General features: G+C 29.7%; 2 protein-coding genes across 5 annotated transcripts in view; one reads left to right on the top strand and one right to left on the bottom strand.

Moving 5' to 3' along the window:
* Window positions 1-3,576, bottom strand: part of LOC105194129 (ectopic P granules protein 5 homolog) — a 30,633-nt gene extending 27,057 nt beyond the window's left edge. For 2 of the 3 annotated variants that reach the window (XM_039456631.1, XM_039456632.1), the window contains exons 1-2: window positions 3,050-3,576; window positions 2,318-2,563 (exon numbers count right to left, since the gene is read on the bottom strand). In XM_039456631.1, coding sequence (XP_039312565.1) covers window positions 2,318-2,563; window positions 3,050-3,067 — 264 coding nt within the window. In that variant the 5' untranslated portion in view covers window positions 3,068-3,576. The remainder of the gene's footprint in view (window positions 1-2,317; window positions 2,564-3,049) is intronic. The other variant, XM_039456630.1, reaches the window with a different exon arrangement.
* Window positions 3,577-3,823: 247 nt separating this feature from the next.
* On the top strand, window positions 3,824-17,855 carry LOC105194109 (vacuolar protein sorting-associated protein 18 homolog). Of its 2 annotated transcripts, XM_039456633.1 has the most exons (19): window positions 3,824-4,058; window positions 4,393-4,493; window positions 4,563-4,746; window positions 5,268-5,602; window positions 5,693-5,740; window positions 6,103-6,292; window positions 7,772-7,893; window positions 8,231-8,446; window positions 9,392-9,508; window positions 9,573-9,685; window positions 10,764-10,875; window positions 11,297-11,479; window positions 13,286-13,603; window positions 14,115-14,250; window positions 14,359-14,580; window positions 15,124-15,275; window positions 15,562-15,659; window positions 16,071-16,382; window positions 17,144-17,855. In XM_039456633.1, exons 2-19 carry the CDS (start codon window positions 4,413-4,415, stop codon window positions 17,205-17,207), a joined length of 3,003 nt encoding a protein of 1,000 aa, XP_039312567.1. In that variant the 5' UTR covers window positions 3,824-4,058; window positions 4,393-4,412; the 3' UTR covers window positions 17,208-17,855. The 2 variants fall into 2 exon arrangements, with proteins under 2 accessions (XP_039312567.1, XP_039312568.1); XM_039456634.1 differs by lacking the exon at window positions 5,693-5,740 and having other exon boundaries at window positions 3,825-4,058.
* The last annotated feature ends 57 nt before the right edge of the window (window positions 17,856-17,912 follow it).

The following is a 17,912-nucleotide window of genomic DNA, read 5'->3' as shown; positions in this document are numbered from 1 at the left end:
TATCTGGTTAACTTGTGGTTGAGCTTGAACCATGATGATGCCATAGATGAAGCTTATTCAATAAAACATCAGGTTAAATCTAACCAGATTAAGAAAAACCGTATCTATATAAGGATTTTTGAAGTCCCTTATTATAAATCCAATTATAAATCTGATTATAAATCCAATATCAAAAAATTTAAAATAGCAGATACAATATAATGGGCAAAATTATCAAAATTGACTGGATTCGCTTGAAACTTGCTATTTAGGGGTTTTTAAGGTCGCTGATTAAGAATCCAATGTCAAAAATTCAAAATGGTAAATTCAATATAGCGGACGAAAAATTGATCAAATTTGCTTAAAACTTGTTATTCAGATGTTTTCAAGGTCTTTTATTACGAATCCGATATTAAAAATACAAAGTTCGAGATGCCAAATATAACATGGAAAACCAATATGGCAAATGTAATTTTTAAAGTTTCAAACAAATTCGGTTGATTTTGAAAATTCCGTCCGCCATATCAAATCCACTATTTTTAATTTTGTATTTTGACATTAGATTTTTATTCATGAAACTTCAAAACCTTCGAGTAATAAGTTTCCAGCAAAGTTAAATTGACTTTGAAAAATCCGCTATTTTAAATTTTATATTTTTCAGACCGGATTCATACTCAGCAACCTCAAAACCCCCTAAATAACAAATGTTATAAAATTATATTATACTAGAAAAAAGTGCAACAAAGAATTAATTATATAAGGTTTGTTCTTTTTAGCTGAACTTTTTGCACTAGTACAAGAAGTTTACACTAAAGCGTTCTTTTTAACAGAAATTACGTCAAACGTCACTGTTCTTTTTCGCAGTGCAGCGGCACTCAGTATAACAGTTCACTGTACTGACGGCATTAAAGGTTTGTTTTCTATTCCTGCACTAGAACGTTCCTTCTTGCTTTCACTAACTTTCAAATATATATCTATTTCATTTTAAGTGCACACTAATTCAGGGAGTTCAGGAACAGAACGGTAGATCATGAGCAAGTACAACAGTGCAGTGCAGAGGCCATCAAGAACTTGAGAAATTTTAAAACTTTGCAAGAAGTGTTGCTCTTAATTATTATTAAAAATATATAAGTACTTATAAAAATACATATAATTAAGATATTTAAAAAAATATTTGAAATTTAATATATTACATGTTTATATATAAGAAACTAATAATGTTATAAGATACATTATAGTCAAATAATAATAACATTAATAATAATATTAATATTTTAATTATATTATAATCAAATAATTTCAGATCTCACAACATCTATTTTACTGCACTGTTGTGTTTTTTTTATCCCTCTCTGTACTGTCACACTCGCGAAATTAGGCTTGTTTTCTATTCCTGCATTAGACTGCACTGGAACGTTCCTTCTTGTTTTCACTAACTTTCAAATATATATCTATTTCACTTTAAGTACACACTAATTCAGGGAGTTCAGGAACAGAAAACAAACGGATTGGTTCAGTGCAGTGCATGAACTGTGTTGAACTAGTGCTGAACTAGTGCAGCTAAAAAGAACAAACCTATAATAACAAAAAGAAGCCATTTGAATTTTAAAATTTGAGAAAGAACTAGAAAGAAATAATAGGAATTAAATGGCATATAATAATGTCCACAACACATAAATTTAGCTTATCGGAAGTACAAAATTAAAAAAGTGATTAACACAATATCAATTCAGAACAATAAATTGTTTTTTATTGTCTCTAACTTTTTATAAAAAATTTGTGAGTCATACGAGAAAGTATGTAAACAAATGCCATATTTACTGCTAATCAATTGACATTTGTTATTAAAGGATTAATCAAAGAAAATTAATAAAACAAATTTTGTCAAAGATAGAATTTATAAGTAAAATTCCAAAAATGTCTCTATACTAATAAAATTTTACGAAAATCTATGATTTTCTAGAGCAAAAAGAAATTTTCTGAAAAATCTAGGTTTTCTAGGTTTACCCAATAATAAATAATCTGTAAAATATGTATTCAAAATAATTCAATAATAATATAGATTTTCAGTATTAAAAATCAGAAATGAATGGTAAATGAGCGATGTTGTCCTTGGTGCACAAACAAATATTGTATTTAATTACTTTTTTTAATTTCTATGAAACAATTCATATATTTTATTTTTAAGCTTTTTTCAACAATCCTCTGTAATGATACTTTCCATAATCAGACATTATATATATTTAATTTTTTGTCAGATGCAATAAAATCTCAAAAGTGCTGAAAATTTTGAACAGTATATGTCAAATAAATACTATTTCGCTGCTGATTCAAGTACCTCATTCAATGTTTCAACCTGTTGATTGCATTTTTTCTCAAAGGCTGCTCTCTCAGCAGCCTGTTTCTCATAAATTTCAGTATCGATAGCAGCTGAATGTAATTCACTTTCTATATCTTCCACAGCTTCACCCTTGGGATAATTTGTAGGTGATTCCCCAAGCAGGCACTCAAATTCTTCTAATGTAGGAGCATCTGGTATCTGATGTTCTAGGAATGAATGACGCAACTTTTCCCGTTTCTTTTTCTAATGGACAAACACATAATAACTCTTTACAGTTATATTAATTCAAACTATAATATCACTAATAACTTTACTTGCTTGTTAAAAAAATATATTATCTCAGCAAATATTAAATATATATTGTGTACATCAGAATTAAGAAGCAACTGAATGCATTTATGTATCCTATTTCTTTAATTCTGAATCTCTAATATTTCAATTTCTACAAAAATTGATTTATCTTGTTTCTCAATTGTTCAATTCGATTATAATACAAATAAGGAATACTAAACATGTATTATTAAGTGTATGCATAAATTCGTAGTTTTTTTGACAAATTAAAACACTTGTAAAATTTATTTTTCATCAAGCAAGGCCTTGCTTGATGAAACTTAGCTAATAAATAAATATGATAAGACACAGTTAATGTACAATTATTACTACGCAATTAAACTGACGTCATTATGACTAAAAAGTAAATAATGCAATTTGCAGGCCTTTCTGTCTTACTTGTCTCTGCTTTTCCATGATGCATAAGTAACCACCAAGCGATTGGATTTATTAGTATGGATCACCGAGTATTATCGGGTAGTCTCAGAAAGTTTTGCAGAGGCACTAAAGAAACTGTTTGCAGCATGTTGAAATGTGATAAAGAATTTCGGATGCAGTGAAGAAAGTTACGGCAGTGCTTGGCGCGCTAGAAGCAACGTCAAACACGTTCATCATCTTCGATGTTATTGTTTTAGTTATTTGCTGATAAGGCAACAAGGCTGACGTAGACTTCGATAATTACGTTTTGACCAACACAATACAGCTTTAAACTGCTCGAAATCGAACATCACCAATCGATCCAATCCAAATTGATCCAAACGAAGGTGAATTCCACATTTCCACGCAGTACCACATTACGAATGCAGCACGTATGTATGGTATATATAGGGCTGCGTTCGAAAACATCACCCGGGTGCACTCAGATATCATTTTATCCTTGTTGTTTATCAAATGTTAAACAAAGATAAAATGATAATTAGGTGCAACCGGGTGATGTTTTTGAACGCAGCTTAGTACACTGCGGCAAAAAGAGCAGTTGCACTCTCTTTTTAGACGAGTTCCGGAAAGTATTGAATAAAAACATTATTGGTCGCGTTCAATAGACTCAACATGTTGTGGTATTCTTCTAGATCATCCAATCAAACTTTCGAATGTAGAAGAATACACCAATAACAGCAAGCCCTCACTTAACTGTTGAGTTTGGTATACACGCCCATTGCGATGCGTTCTGTAATTCATCGAGAATGTTTCGAGTATTTCCTGGTGATTGTGCGTCACCAACGATCAGCTGATATTGTTTGCCGTGAAAAGTTTGACATCTTCCCTTGATGCCACGTGAATCAAGTCTATCTATACTTTTGGGAAACCTTTATAATGGTCCAAAACAATCGATTGGATTTATTTAAAAGATACAAAAATTTTTAGGCTTATTAGTCCCTCCTCCATATTATTTACTTGTCTCGAATCGGTGAGTAAAGCAGCGTCACTATTCTTTTCTTTTATTAAAAAATCTATAATATTTATTTTATTATTAACTTGATCATTTCTTATATCCATTAATAAATTTTATCTTATTTTTTTTACTAATTTGGATTTTAGTATTCTTAATGTAAGAATCACCTTATTTAATCACCTTATTGTCACACAGTCTAATATTTTGAATAGTGTTGTTTTAATATTTTGATATTTAATATTATTTTAATATAATAAATTGTTACTGTGTGTTGGTATGATTTGATATTTTGAATAATATTGTTTTAATATATTTTAATATTAATATTAATTTAATTTTAATATCATAGGTTTACTCACAGTGGTTAAAATGACGTCGATGTTCGACCAATATGAGCAAGCTTCTCAGCGTTCCAAGCAGGTGCTGGCACCACCAATTCGTCCGGATATTGTACGTCTATCATTGTATTAACAAAATACATAAACACAGTTTCTACCATTGTAATGCATTGTTATACAGAGCACAGCTGGTTTTATTCAAATGAAGCTGCAAGATGATGGGCCAATATTCACCAAACAGAAAGTTAACTTTCTACCATCGGACAAAATTCTTCACCTAGTTGTTAGCAGTAACACTATTGTGATTGCTATGGCTAACAACATTTTGCTACGTATTGACATGAAACAACCTGATAAACCTGAAGGTAGATTGGACAATTGCTCGAATTATTTTATTAGTAATTACAATAATTTGTAAATAATAAAATTTTTCTTGACAATGTTGTTTGCATATACATATGAAAGTTATTTTTTATATATTTGAAATTTTTTATTAATATAAATTGATGTATTGATATAAATATATTTATATCAATAAATCACTTTTTTCACCTATAGTTTTGGAACAATTTTTACATAGTGTTACTATTTTCTGATTTGTGTAATTTGTTGTCTTTTAAAAAACTGTCCTAGTAGGATAAATGATATCTTGGAAGTTTAAGCTGAGAACAATACTTCATATTATACTTATTGTTAACATTAATTTAAATAAGTTGAAAAGAATAACTTTTTTATCTATGATAAAGAGGGAGATAATATACATTCTAATAATTTATGTAAAAATGAGATAAAGCCATTTCTTTAAATATATGAATTACACATACATTGTATATTTATTTGATAATTATTCTTTATTGGTATTGAAACATTGAGCTTTTATTTGCAGAAATCGACATATCTAAGTACGCACTGAGCATGAAACTGTCCGGTCTGTTTCTGGACCCACTGGGTCATCATTTGCTGATAACTTTAGTGCCGAGACATGGGGATAATCCGTCTCCGGAATTATTTTACCTGCACAAGAAGACGACAAAGCTAAAGCAGGCCGGCAAGTTCAAAGGTCACGAGATAACTGCTGTGGGTTGGAACTTTTCAAACACTTCGGAAACGAGCTCAGGTCCCATTCTGCTGGGCACTGCCAAAGGCCTGATTTTTGAAACAGAAATAGGCTTGGATACTGACAAGATTTTTAATACAAGTCTGGAGCAATATTGGCGACAGGTATAAATTGTTTATACGCTAATAGAAATATCATTTCATTTGCTTGCGTGTAATACCCTTTCACCATTACGCTATTCATTTTTAACATAGCTTCCGAATTATCTGCCTCTTTATGGTTCTAAAGAGGCGGGAGGATTGGTAAGTTCATATATCTATCCTTTTTTTTTTACATTTATATAAAGTATATGTTTTTATATAAACATGATAAATTTAGATTTTATAAGTAATATTTAAAAAAATAAGTAGTTAGAAAATATTTTCTATTGACACTAATGTCTTTTGTTTGGTCGTAAAAAAAGTAGTGAACGCTAAAGCAGCATTTTTGTAGTTTTCTGAAAGATGAAAGCTAGAGTTAGAAATTTATACAGTGATATTATATGGTCAAAATAAAAGAGATACAAATATTTTCTAATTATTTAGATTTTTAATTATTATTTAAATATTGTTTAAATATTTGATCTGAAATAGCGAAGCTTTTGATGCTATAAATGTGATTTTAGGTATTTGATATAGGGAAGAATAGCAAACCTCCAATCACCGGAATAGAGTTCCACAAAATTCCTAATTCAGATAAATATGTAATCATTGTGACCACTCTAATGCGCATTTATCAATACATCGGTGCCATTGGCAATCCCGAGGAGAAACCTCTCTTGCAACAAGTGTTCTACAGATATTTAAACGCGCAAGGTAAGAGAAAAATATGGAAGATATCTTTGTATTGATTTTTGCATTTTCTTATACGCTCAGATCTTTGAGCAACTGACAGTAAAGACAAATGTATACAGAATGCTTAGTAACAAATTGGAAAAAATTTAAGAAATAGATTCTAGGTAATAAAATAAGATGAAAAGATATAAAGAGTAGAAACCAAGAATAATATAAGATTAAGACATTGCTTTTTGAATATAAATGTTTAAATATTCACAAAAAGTACCTAAAGTACGTGAATATTGAGACATTTAAAAAAATAAAACCATTGCCGAAATTTTATTATTCTTGACTCTTTCATAACTTGACACATTTAAATACTCACGTAAAAAAATGAAACACGTAAATATTTAAACATTTATAAAAAATAAAGTTTTAATTGTAATTGTTCTTGACTTTTATTTTATAAAATTGCTTTTTAATTTTTCTTTTATTTTATTAGCAACACTATTTATAACAAAGAATATTTTGTTTTAATTTACACCGATTGAAACTAGTGCGCACTCGTACACATAAAAGCTATTTCTGGTGAAAATGTTTCTCAGAATTTTTTATATAATTTTTTTAGAATATCTGTATAATTTTATACTTTCTTAGATTTTGTATACGAATTGGAACATTTTTCAGAAATACTCAGAAAAAACTCAGAATATTTACATTTCTTTCTCAGAATTTTTCATATATGTTAATTATGAAATATTTCAAGATTTTTATTCTATAATTTTTGATGAGTTATAAAATCTAAAAAAATTAAAAATATTTTGTAGACATTATTGGATGAGAAATCTTAGAATATTTTAGAATTTACACGTATAAAAAATTCTGAGAAAAGATGTAGATCTTTTGATTATTTCTGAATATTTTTGAAAAATGTTTCAATTTGTACAAAAATTATAAAAATAAATTTTTATCAGGGACTGTACATTAATTTAATCTAATTGTAAGTGCAAAAGTCATATTTTTAGCAACGTTCAGCAGAAAAAAGCTTTGTAATTGTTGCAAGATTTTTTGATTCTTGCCCTTAGTTCCTGCCAAAATGAATAAACCAATCATTTTAAAGAATCTTACCACAAAGGCAAAACTGCTTCTATCGAACAGAATCTTTATGTCGATTTATGTAACAAACAATCACAATTGACGGTTGATTTGAAATCGAATCATTGATAATTCAAAATTTTCAAACTATTCGAATTTGATCTATATAATCTTTCAAATTCGAAAACGAGTTGAATCGAATCCACTGTGTTTTGTTTTGATTTGAATTTGAACTATATTTACATACTTCTATTATAATTCAATATCTAAATATATAAATTTATTATAATACGTTAGATTTATTTTCAAAATATTTGTCTAGAAGTATACAAAAGAAAATGGGAAAAAAATTACTTAGCGATTTGAAGAAAATTGTGAAACATTGTTACAGCAATTTAAATAAGTAAATATATTATATTATAGAAACTTTTAACGAGGTAATAAATTCGTTGCCATATTCGAAAATGCAATTTTACTATCCATCTTTGGGCGTTCTGCCAAAGTCGTTTGGATGGCTGACGGAAGCTGGTATCTTATATGCTCAGGTATAATATATACATATACTATTATGTTATTTTTAACTATTTAAATGTATTTTAATAAATGTATAAATTTAAACATGCGTTTTTCAATTTTTCTTTTTTACATGTCATTTGTTTTTTATTTTTTATATTTTATTTACCTCCATGTGGTTTTTTTTCTTTGTTATGAAAATAGGGAAGTATTTTGCATACTTTATTTGTAAACTGTGATTTCATTCTAATACATTGTTTTTTTTATGTATAATTGTTTAGAAATGTTGGACGATCTTTCCTGGGAGTTTATATGACTCGTATTGAGAACTATTGACTTGGATGAAGAGTGTATGTTGATCGATTTTAGGTGGACGCGAAGCCGGACACGAACAATGTGTTGATCAATCAACGGATGTTGACATGTCCGGAAACGAGTCTCATGGGCAGTAACGTTTCACAAACCACTTTGATACCGTTGTCTTTTGTCCTGACGGAATTCCATGCGCTGTTGTTGTACCCGGATCATGTGAAGGGCATATCGCTCCTGAATCAAGAATTAATATTTGAAGATGTTTACAACGATGTATGTGTACATTTTTCAGCAGTTGTTTTTTGTCATTATTACAATGATCAATTATAATTATACCACACTGTGAGAATCAGAAACAAAGAGAAAGAGAGAGTCGAAAGAGAACGCGTAATAGTAAATAGGATGTCCTGAAGAAAGGTCGGAGCTAAACTTATACGTGTTAGATCGAGAGCATATGAAAAAAGAGTTCATATAAACTTATGTTTGAAAATGCTTTATAAACGTTGTAAATGTTCAAAGATTTTTATTTATCTTATAATAATTATAATAAATATTTGAGACATTCGAAAAAGTTTGACAATTATTAGTTTGATGAATAGAAGCCTGAATTCTTGCAGAAGAAAAAATTTTCGAACAGTTATTATAATTTTTGTAACAATTGTGATAAAAATCTTTGAACGTTTATAACTTTTTAATAAAACATTTTTTAACATAAATTTGCATGAACTTTTTTCTGCTTTATGAATAAGTTATATGAGTTTGGCTTTGATATATATGATATGAGTTGATCTTTTTAGACACCCTCTATATTCTATTAATGTATATACTAGTGTTCGATTTATGTGAAGTATTTGTTCTACGTAGCTTTTTTTATGCAGTTGAGAATCACGCAAATGAAATAGATCAACCGGTGTTATATATAATATTACAATTAAATTTTTTTGCTTATTGATAAAAATTTCAATAAATACTATAAAAAGATATATTTTCTCATTATTTGAAAAATATTGCATTTAAAAAAGATCATATAAATCGAGAGATGAATGTAATATATTAATATAATTATAATTATAATTAATGAAATGAATGTAATATATATTACATATTATAATTAATATAAATATAATTAATAGTTTAATCCTATAGATTTCATGTGACAGTTACATCTTTTTGCGGTATATTAAATATGTATATTAATTGTGATTTAATGGTGGTTAGGCAGTCGGCAAATTGCTGGGCATCATCAAGGATCCAGCAACGAGATCGATTTGGGCTTACAGCGAGCGAGCTGTTTTTAAGTACAAAGTGACAAAAGAAGATAGGAATGTTTGGCAGGTAAAGAGATTATAATGGAAATGTAATAACTTGGAGATAATAGTAACAATGATTTTTTGTTCAGGTATACGTCGATAAAGGTGAGTTCGAGCTGGCTAAACAGTACTGTAAAGACAATCCGGCTCACGTTGATCAGGTGCTCGTAAAACAGGCGGAAATGCTCTTTAAGAATAAAGAGTAAGTTTGTATAAGTATGTTTACGTATATATAAATGTATTTACAAAACAGTAAATTTCAAAATTAGGTCTATATATGGACTTTTATGTATTGTTTATGTTATGTTAATATCTTTTTCATGTAGACAATACAAGCAATGTAAGTTATAAGTTGAATAATACAACACAGAAAAAAAGGATTAACTTTTAAGATTATTAATATATGACTTTATTGCTATAATATATATATATATAATATGATAGTATTGATATAATAAATTATAGTATTATTTAATATTATTAAAGTATATATTAGGGTCAGTCAAATGAAAACGGAACAAACTGTATAACGAGCATAGCGTGGATGTTGGTAATCCTTTTCTGTGTGTTTATGGACGTGACCTCTATTAGGAATTAGGGGAGAACGGCGCGAATGTTCACCGCTGTGTTATTTATTTGTTAGACGTACTCGAAGTGAGGTCAGCGCGTCGTGTGCGCGCCCGACATCACTATGGAGGTCGGAAAAGAAGAACAGCGAGGTGTAGTTTTTGACTGCGAAAGGGGTGTCGTGAAGTACAATTCATGCTCAGAATAAACGATTTTCTCGAATTCGTTTATTTCACGCAAACATACGCGCATATGACATACTGTGTTCGCCATACACAGCAGACATTTGGGCCTGAATTGTACTAACAAATAAATGACACAGCGGTGAACATTCGCGCCGTTCTCTTCTAATTTCCAATAGAGGTCACGTCTATACGCACACAGAAAAGTATTACCAAGTCCGCGCCATGCTCGTTATACAGTCTGTTTTATTTTCATTTTCACTAACCTTAATATTATTATATAAATATCTAAAATTTAAAAAGCAGAATATATCTTTCCACTTTTTTTGACAAAATCTGAATCTTCGATGATTCAGATTATTATTAGATAATATGTTAAAAGTTTACATATAAAGTTTACATTGTATATATGTATATACACGTAATGTAGGATTTTACGCGTAAACTCCTAATTTTAACAAACCATTTTTCAAAGTTTTGCTCATTTTAATTTGACAGAACTTTCATTGTAATATTTTGAATATTTTGCAGGTACGAGAAGAGCGCGGTAATATACGCTGACACTCATTCGTCTTTTGAAGAGGTTTCATTGAAATTTTTACAGGAGTGGCAAATCGAAGCTTTGAAAACGTTCCTACGAAAGGTAAGTGATAAGCATAATGAGTCTAGCGATTCTATGTTCTACGATAAATAATCACGATAAATATTAATTAATAAATATTTGCATTAATTGTATTGATTATAAAATTAGATAGTATTATGGAAAAATCTATTTTAGTTATATATTTTTTATACGTATGTTTAGAATTTTTTGAATTGCTGTAATTCAGGAGAATTCTTTAGTAAATGTAAAAAATTTAAAGGGATATTTCTTAGCTTATTTTATAATGATCAAGTCTTATAAATATGTGCTTAATATCATATGAAGCACACCAAATTTGATCAAAGCGCTTTAGAACATATGCTACATTTGTATAAACGTTTCAAACTTTTTAGCTTCTTGTTTAATTCTAAAATTGCAATTAGTTATTTAGTTTAAACTGAATGTGATTATTTGTCTCAAGAAACTCGATGGCTTGAAGACGCAAGACAAGACGCAGATAACAATGATTGTCATTTGGGTGACGGAGCTATTTATGAATCAAATGGGAGCCCTGCGTAGTAACAACACGTCTTATCTTCATGATTCGCAGTACACGGAATTGCAGAAGCAATTTGACAGCTTCCTCACCATTCCTAAAGTCGAGGTATTTGAAGAAAAAGCAAATGCAGGGTGCTTCTTAATTATATTTTAGTGAATAAATTTAAAGTTCAAGAGAAGAAAAGTTGTATAAATATGTATAGGTAAAAAAATGGTTATTTCAAAATTTTTTAAATTATAATTCTTTTTTTCAAGGTTTTCTTAGGTATTTTTTTTTCAAGAATGTTAAGAAGTTTATGAGTTCTTTTTGTATCTTAACACATCGTTAATACAAACGTTTTCTTGCGGTTTACTTCATCACACCGCGTGCGTGCGTGCGTGATTTCTTATTAATATTTTTAACATTTTTTAAATATTTTTTAAATATTTTTTATTGTTTTCAAATTCACGTTCTAATGTCATCTCTTCATCCATTGATATGTTATTAAGAATCATCTTGTATTTAATAATGTACTTTTGTGGTTTATTTTTTAATTAAACCGATTTATCATACTACTGTGTCCAAAAAGTAAGGTGACATTGCATTTTAAATCTCCCGCGCGCACGGATTTGGAGGAATAAAATTTTTTTTAGGTTGGTAGGACTGTCTTTGACATCCAAGAGAAGTAACACGTCAAAATATCCATTAGTGTTTGAGATACGCATTGTTTTGTGAGCTGCTAAAAGTGAATTTCTCGTTTTTTGCCATGTCTATTATACATTTGTTGAGCAAAGAATTTGCATTAAATTTTGTTTGCGGAATCAAATTTCTGCTGCAGAATCGTTGCGGATGCTGCAGAATGCCTTTGGCGATAAGGTTATGTCGAAAAAAAATGTATACAAGTGGTACAAAGACTTCCATGAAGGTCGAGAACGTGTTGAAGACGAGGAGCGTTCTGGGCGACCATCAACCGCAACCGACGAAGCTCACGTCCAAAAAATTAAAGATTTGGTGTTGGAAAACCGTCGTTTAACCATTAGAGACATTTCTGATGAGATTGGCATATCAAAAGGCTCGGTCAATTCCATTTTGAAGGATGTGTTGGCTCTCAAACGCGTCAAATCTCGACTGGTACCAAAATCATTGAATTTTTTGGAAAAAAGGCGCCGCGTTGAAGTGTGTGAAGCAATGCTTTCCGACTACATTGACAAGACAAAACGCATTATCACTGGAGATGAGACTTGGATCTACGCTTACGATCCCGAAACAACCGACCAATCGAGTGAATATCGTGCCAAAGGTGAGCCGAGACCGAAAAAACCACGTCAAAGTCGCTGAAAAATCAAGGTTATGCTGACTGTTTTTTTCGATTATCGTGGTGTTGTGCATTACGAGTTCCTTCCGCCGGGCCAAACAGTCAATAAGGAATATTATTTGAACGTTATGCGTCGTTTGCATAACGCTATCCGACAGAAGAGGCCGGAATTGTGGCGAAACAACACTTGGTTTTTGCACCACGATAATGCACCGTCACACACTGCGCTGATTATTCGTGATTTTTTAACCAAAAACTCGACTAATATCGTTCCACAACCACCGTATTCACCTGATTTGGCTCCATGCAACTTCTATTCAGCAAACTCAAGCGGCCGCTCCGGGGACACCGTTTCGAGTCGATAGAAGAGATTCAAGCCGCTGCGAAGAAGGAGCTAAAGGCCATTTCTGAAATCGATTATTACAACTGTTTCGAAGATTGGAAAATCCGTTGGAATAAGTGTATTATATCAGGGGGGGATTACTTTGAAGGGGACGAAATTGATTTGCAAGAATAAATAAAGAATTTTCGAAATAAATGCAATGTCACCTTACTTTTTGGACACAGTAGTATATTTAAATCAACTTGAGAAATGCTAATTGGAGTTTTGGATGCAGGAATGTATCAGAAGAAATCGTAGCACGATATACGACTTAATGGCCAGTCACGGTGACAAAGATAATCTAATACGTCTGACAATAATGCATTGCAATTACGATGAAGTGATACGTCAGCATCTGTACAAGAATAACTATTTGGAGGCGCTTGGAGTGCTCAAAAGTCAGAACAATAAGGACCTCTTCTATCAATTTGCCGGGATACTGTTACAGGAATTGCCGCGGCCCACGGTGACCGTCTTGATCTCGCAAGGATCGTCGTTAAAGCCAGCGAAGTTGCTGCCAGCTTTGGTCTCGTGCAACAGTGACGAGAAGCACGTAAGGAAAAGAGGAAGAGCAAATTATTATTATTATTATTATTATTTCACAATTATCGGCATAACAATAATTATTAAAATTAATATTTAAAATAACAATTAAGTGTTAATTTATAACTAAAATTTACATTAAAAGTTAATATTATTAATCTTCATATCTGAAGATATATTATTTTTTCTAGCTACACACACGAAAACAATTTTTTTTTTAAATCTACTCTTAATAAAATTATGGCAGTTGTGCGCTAACGTACATTTTACTATAACTTTAGTAAAATTTTAGTAAATGTTAACTAAAGTACGTTATTTTAAATTATAAAATTTAATCATAATTTAATTATATTATAAAATAGTTTGGATAAATTTTACTAAACTTTTGCTAAATTTTACTAAAATTGCACTAAAATTTTTTGAAGTTGTCCGACAACTATGTATGATTGTAAAAGTAAATTTTAAGAAAAATTCTCTTTGTATAGTATATGTAAGCAGTTTTGTTAATTTTTTTTTTATAGGCAAAAGAAATTATTAAATACTTGGAGTTTTGCGTGTACAAGCAGGGCTCGCAGGAGCAGGCGATTCATAACTTTCTTTTATCCTTATACGCGCGTTACAAGCAGGATGAAGTGATGCGATACATAAGCTCTCAAGGTAAACATTTTGCGATTTTTGTTTTAGATAATTAAATTTCAATTATGGTTTGGTTTATTGATTTGTTATAATTTGTGCGAAGAGATGATTTATCGCTGTTATTTCTAGGTCAGGAAATCAGCATGGTGCATTATGATGTGCATTACGCGTTGCGATTATGTCAGGAGGTAGGTCTGACGGAAGCCTGTGTGCAATTGTCTGCTTTGCTCGGTCTGTGGACCACCGCTGTAGATCTCGCTCTTACGATCAGTGTAGATCTTGCTAAGCAGATCGCCGCTATGCCGTCTGATCATGATGACGAGTTGAGAAAGAAACTGTGGTTGAAGATAGGTACAATTCAGAACAATCTTTTAATTAATAATCATTCTAAGGCGATGTTGGTGTTATCAATTTTACCAATTAATCGCGGTTTACATACGATTTATGAAATATCGACAGATCTTTACATACTACTATTCGATATTTTATGTGTGTGTGTGTACACACACACACACACACTTTGTCAAATATATTTTCTTAAATTAAGCTTCTAAACTTAATTCTAGCAATTCAACATTCATTTTTTAAAATTTTACATTTGGTTCTGCGTTTATTTCGCTCATACAACCTGCATAACTATTAAAAAGTAAATGTTTTAGTCAGGATTGGGCATTTACAATGTTTTCTACAACTAGCACTACTTCTACAATGTATATACACTAATACAGTCCGAATTCATCAATTTTATATCGAAAACAAGAAACATTAAGAAATTTAAACATTAAGAAATTTTTATATGACGATCTTTTAATCGTCATATAAATTTTATTTTTGTTGTACATACATTTTTGTTATTGTGTATAATATATATTTTTTGCTATTGTGTATGTGCAGCGGAGCATGTGGTGCGAGAAAAAGATGACATCCAACAAGCAATGGAATTTTTACAACACTGTGATTTAGTGAGGATAGAAGATATTTTGCCCTTCTTCTCTGATTTTGTCACAATCGATCATTTCAAGCAAGCTATTTGCAACTCCCTGCAGGTACAGACTAAAACTGTTTCTGAATTTATACTCAGATTTCAAACTACATATTCTTTATATCTTAAGAATACTTAATTTTGTATTTATTTTATCTTCTTTCAATGATTATTTTATAATAATAATTATATAAATATTAATACATTGTATAATTACAATTATATAATAACGATTATAATTATATCGTTTTTATATTTGCAAAAAGATTATGAACTTTAAAAATATAAATATTTATTTATAAACAAAACTTTTTTTATTAAATTTTGTTTTTTTCTAAACAATGTAACAGGAATATAACCAACACATTCAAGATCTTAAGGAGGAGATGCAGGAAGCAACGAAAGCAGCAGAGTTAATACGAAAGGATATTCAAACCTTCAGAACCAGGTATTGATATAAAGCATTTTTTTGAAAATGTTGCATTTGTGTAATTTATGCTGTGAAGATCTACTCTTTATATTATGATCAATTTTACATTGAATTATTTTAGGAAATCAATACTTTGGAAAATAAAAAAAATTGATCGGATAACAAATCGATATTGATTAAATAGAGATTTATAAGAAAGCTACCGTATGGTCGTGTTTTGCGATCATTATTTCATTTTATTGTTCGTTAAAGTTAGTTATTACAATAACAACGATGTTTTTAATTATTCACGAAAAATATTTTATAAGTAGATATGTAAACTCGTAAAAAATATGTCCAGCACTTTTCTTTAAAACAGTTCTTTAAAAGAATAACGCATTTTTTTGCACTTTAGAATACCTTTTCAATTACAAAATTATTTTTTTTTAGATGCACCTTCGTACATGCACGAGACACGTGTAATACATGTGAGGTGCAACTATTGCTGAGGCCCTTCTACGTATTTCCCTGCGGTCACAAGTTTCACAGCGATTGTTTAGTGGCAGCGTTAACGCCAATGTTATCGATGGATCAGAGGACGAAATTGGCGGATCTTCAGCGTCAGCTTACGGCCATCTCAAATCGACCTGAAGATACCACCTCGACGACCTCCGTGACGTTATCCACGAAAGATCAGATCAAAGCCGATATCGACGAGCTAGTCGCCTCAGAATGTCTCTACTGTGGAGAGCTTATGATAGAGTAAGTTTCGCAATTAAAAAAAAAAAAAAAATTAGGAGATTCTCCAACCTTTTCATATAAGAGTTTCATCATATTTTAAGAATAAGTTTATGATTAATATATAGGCATTTCTGAATTTTTCCAAATTTTTTAATCATATAGTTTTTTAAAATAATTTTTTAAAGAAGCATTGTCTTATGGCAAAAAGAGTTTTAAGTATTAATTTAATATAAAATAAAATATTAAAATTTTTAAACTATATTTATAAGAAAGGACAACGTACATTCATGTGACTTGTAAGTTTAAAAAAATCCGCGACGATAGAAGACATTGCATCGTCCCAAATTGTTGTGTGTTTAATTACGCTTCAAATTTTGGTGAGCTAGATATTGTGCAAAAATCGTTATCATTTAGTTCATATTATTTATTTTTAGTATTTTTTCAAATTTAATGTTCAAAAAAGTGTCTTTGCATGACTAAGGATTTTATTTAAAAGATAAAATAAATTTATTTCTAAGCATCAAAATATTCTTTAATCTTATCTAGATTTAAATAAAATTCTTGGAAAATCAGAGAATTTTCAGCAAATTTTTTTACAAAATTTGTATAAACATCTTGTAATTGTAAAATTTTAAAATATAAGAATTACTGGGAAAGTTAAAATTGAAATATTTTTTAGGGTATTGAACAATTATGTGAATATTGAACATCATAAAATTCCATAATTTAAAAATAGTTTTGGATTTTAATGCGAATCGGTAATGATCGATTATTCTTTGCAGATCAATAGACAAGCCATTCATCGAGGAAGAGGATTACGAACGCGTTATGAAGGAATGGACGTGATGAAGGTTCTTCGCTGAAAATGTGATAGAGCATGTTTATTTTTTCTTCTTTTTTAAGAAGATTTAATTGCGCTTTGTATTATACATATATACATACACACGATAATCATTGTTTGATAATCATTAATTATTATGATCTCAACATTATTTGAATTACTATTTTTCAAAGTTTTATTGACTTTTTTACATTGCTATAAATCAATTTCTTTGACTTGAAAATATAATTTACATTGGACTTCAGTTTCGAAGTTTTTGCGTAATAGTAAAATTATTATGATCGATTTATTAGAACTATTGCAATTTAGATTATATATATAAAATGTTATGTATAATTTATAATTTAAATCGTATTTATGTATATATATAGATCAATTTTTTCATTACTTTATAAATAAAATTTCATTACTTTATATTAGAGTTTAACTCTCGCAATATAGACCAAATCGTTGTCATAATCTTTATTTTAATGGATTTGTTGCTAAAATCGAATAATTTATTCACATACCAGAAATAAATGTATACAATTTGAATACATATTGAAATCTAACTGATATTGAAATATTGTAACAATTTACAATTTATTGATGACTTCATAATTTTTAAATTTTTCAACGTTTTGTAGAAATAATAATTTTCATTTTTAGAAATATCAATATTAGTTATTATCGCATCAATATTAGTTATTTTATTTTGCCAGCATTATTAT

Source organism: Solenopsis invicta, chromosome 13, assembly GCF_016802725.1.
Source record: "Solenopsis invicta isolate M01_SB chromosome 13, UNIL_Sinv_3.0, whole genome shotgun sequence".
Classification (NCBI taxonomy): Eukaryota; Metazoa; Arthropoda; class Insecta; order Hymenoptera; family Formicidae; genus Solenopsis; species Solenopsis invicta.
Note: the sequence above shows the minus strand (reverse complement) of the source record. Positions and strands in the feature narration are given on the sequence as shown.

Excerpts from the sequence above, each read along its gene's own strand:
- LOC105194109 (XM_039456633.1), top strand. The coding sequence starts at position 4,413 with ATGACGTCGATGTTCGACCAATATGAGCAAGCTTCTCAGCGTTCCAAG. Across the intron at positions 8,447-9,391 it reads TTGAAGATGTTTACAACGAT|GCAGTCGGCAAATTGCTGGG; the intron begins GTATGTGTACAT and ends AATGGTGGTTAG. Across the intron at positions 11,480-13,285 it reads TCACCATTCCTAAAGTCGAG|GAATGTATCAGAAGAAATCG; the intron begins GTATTTGAAGAA and ends TTTTGGATGCAG.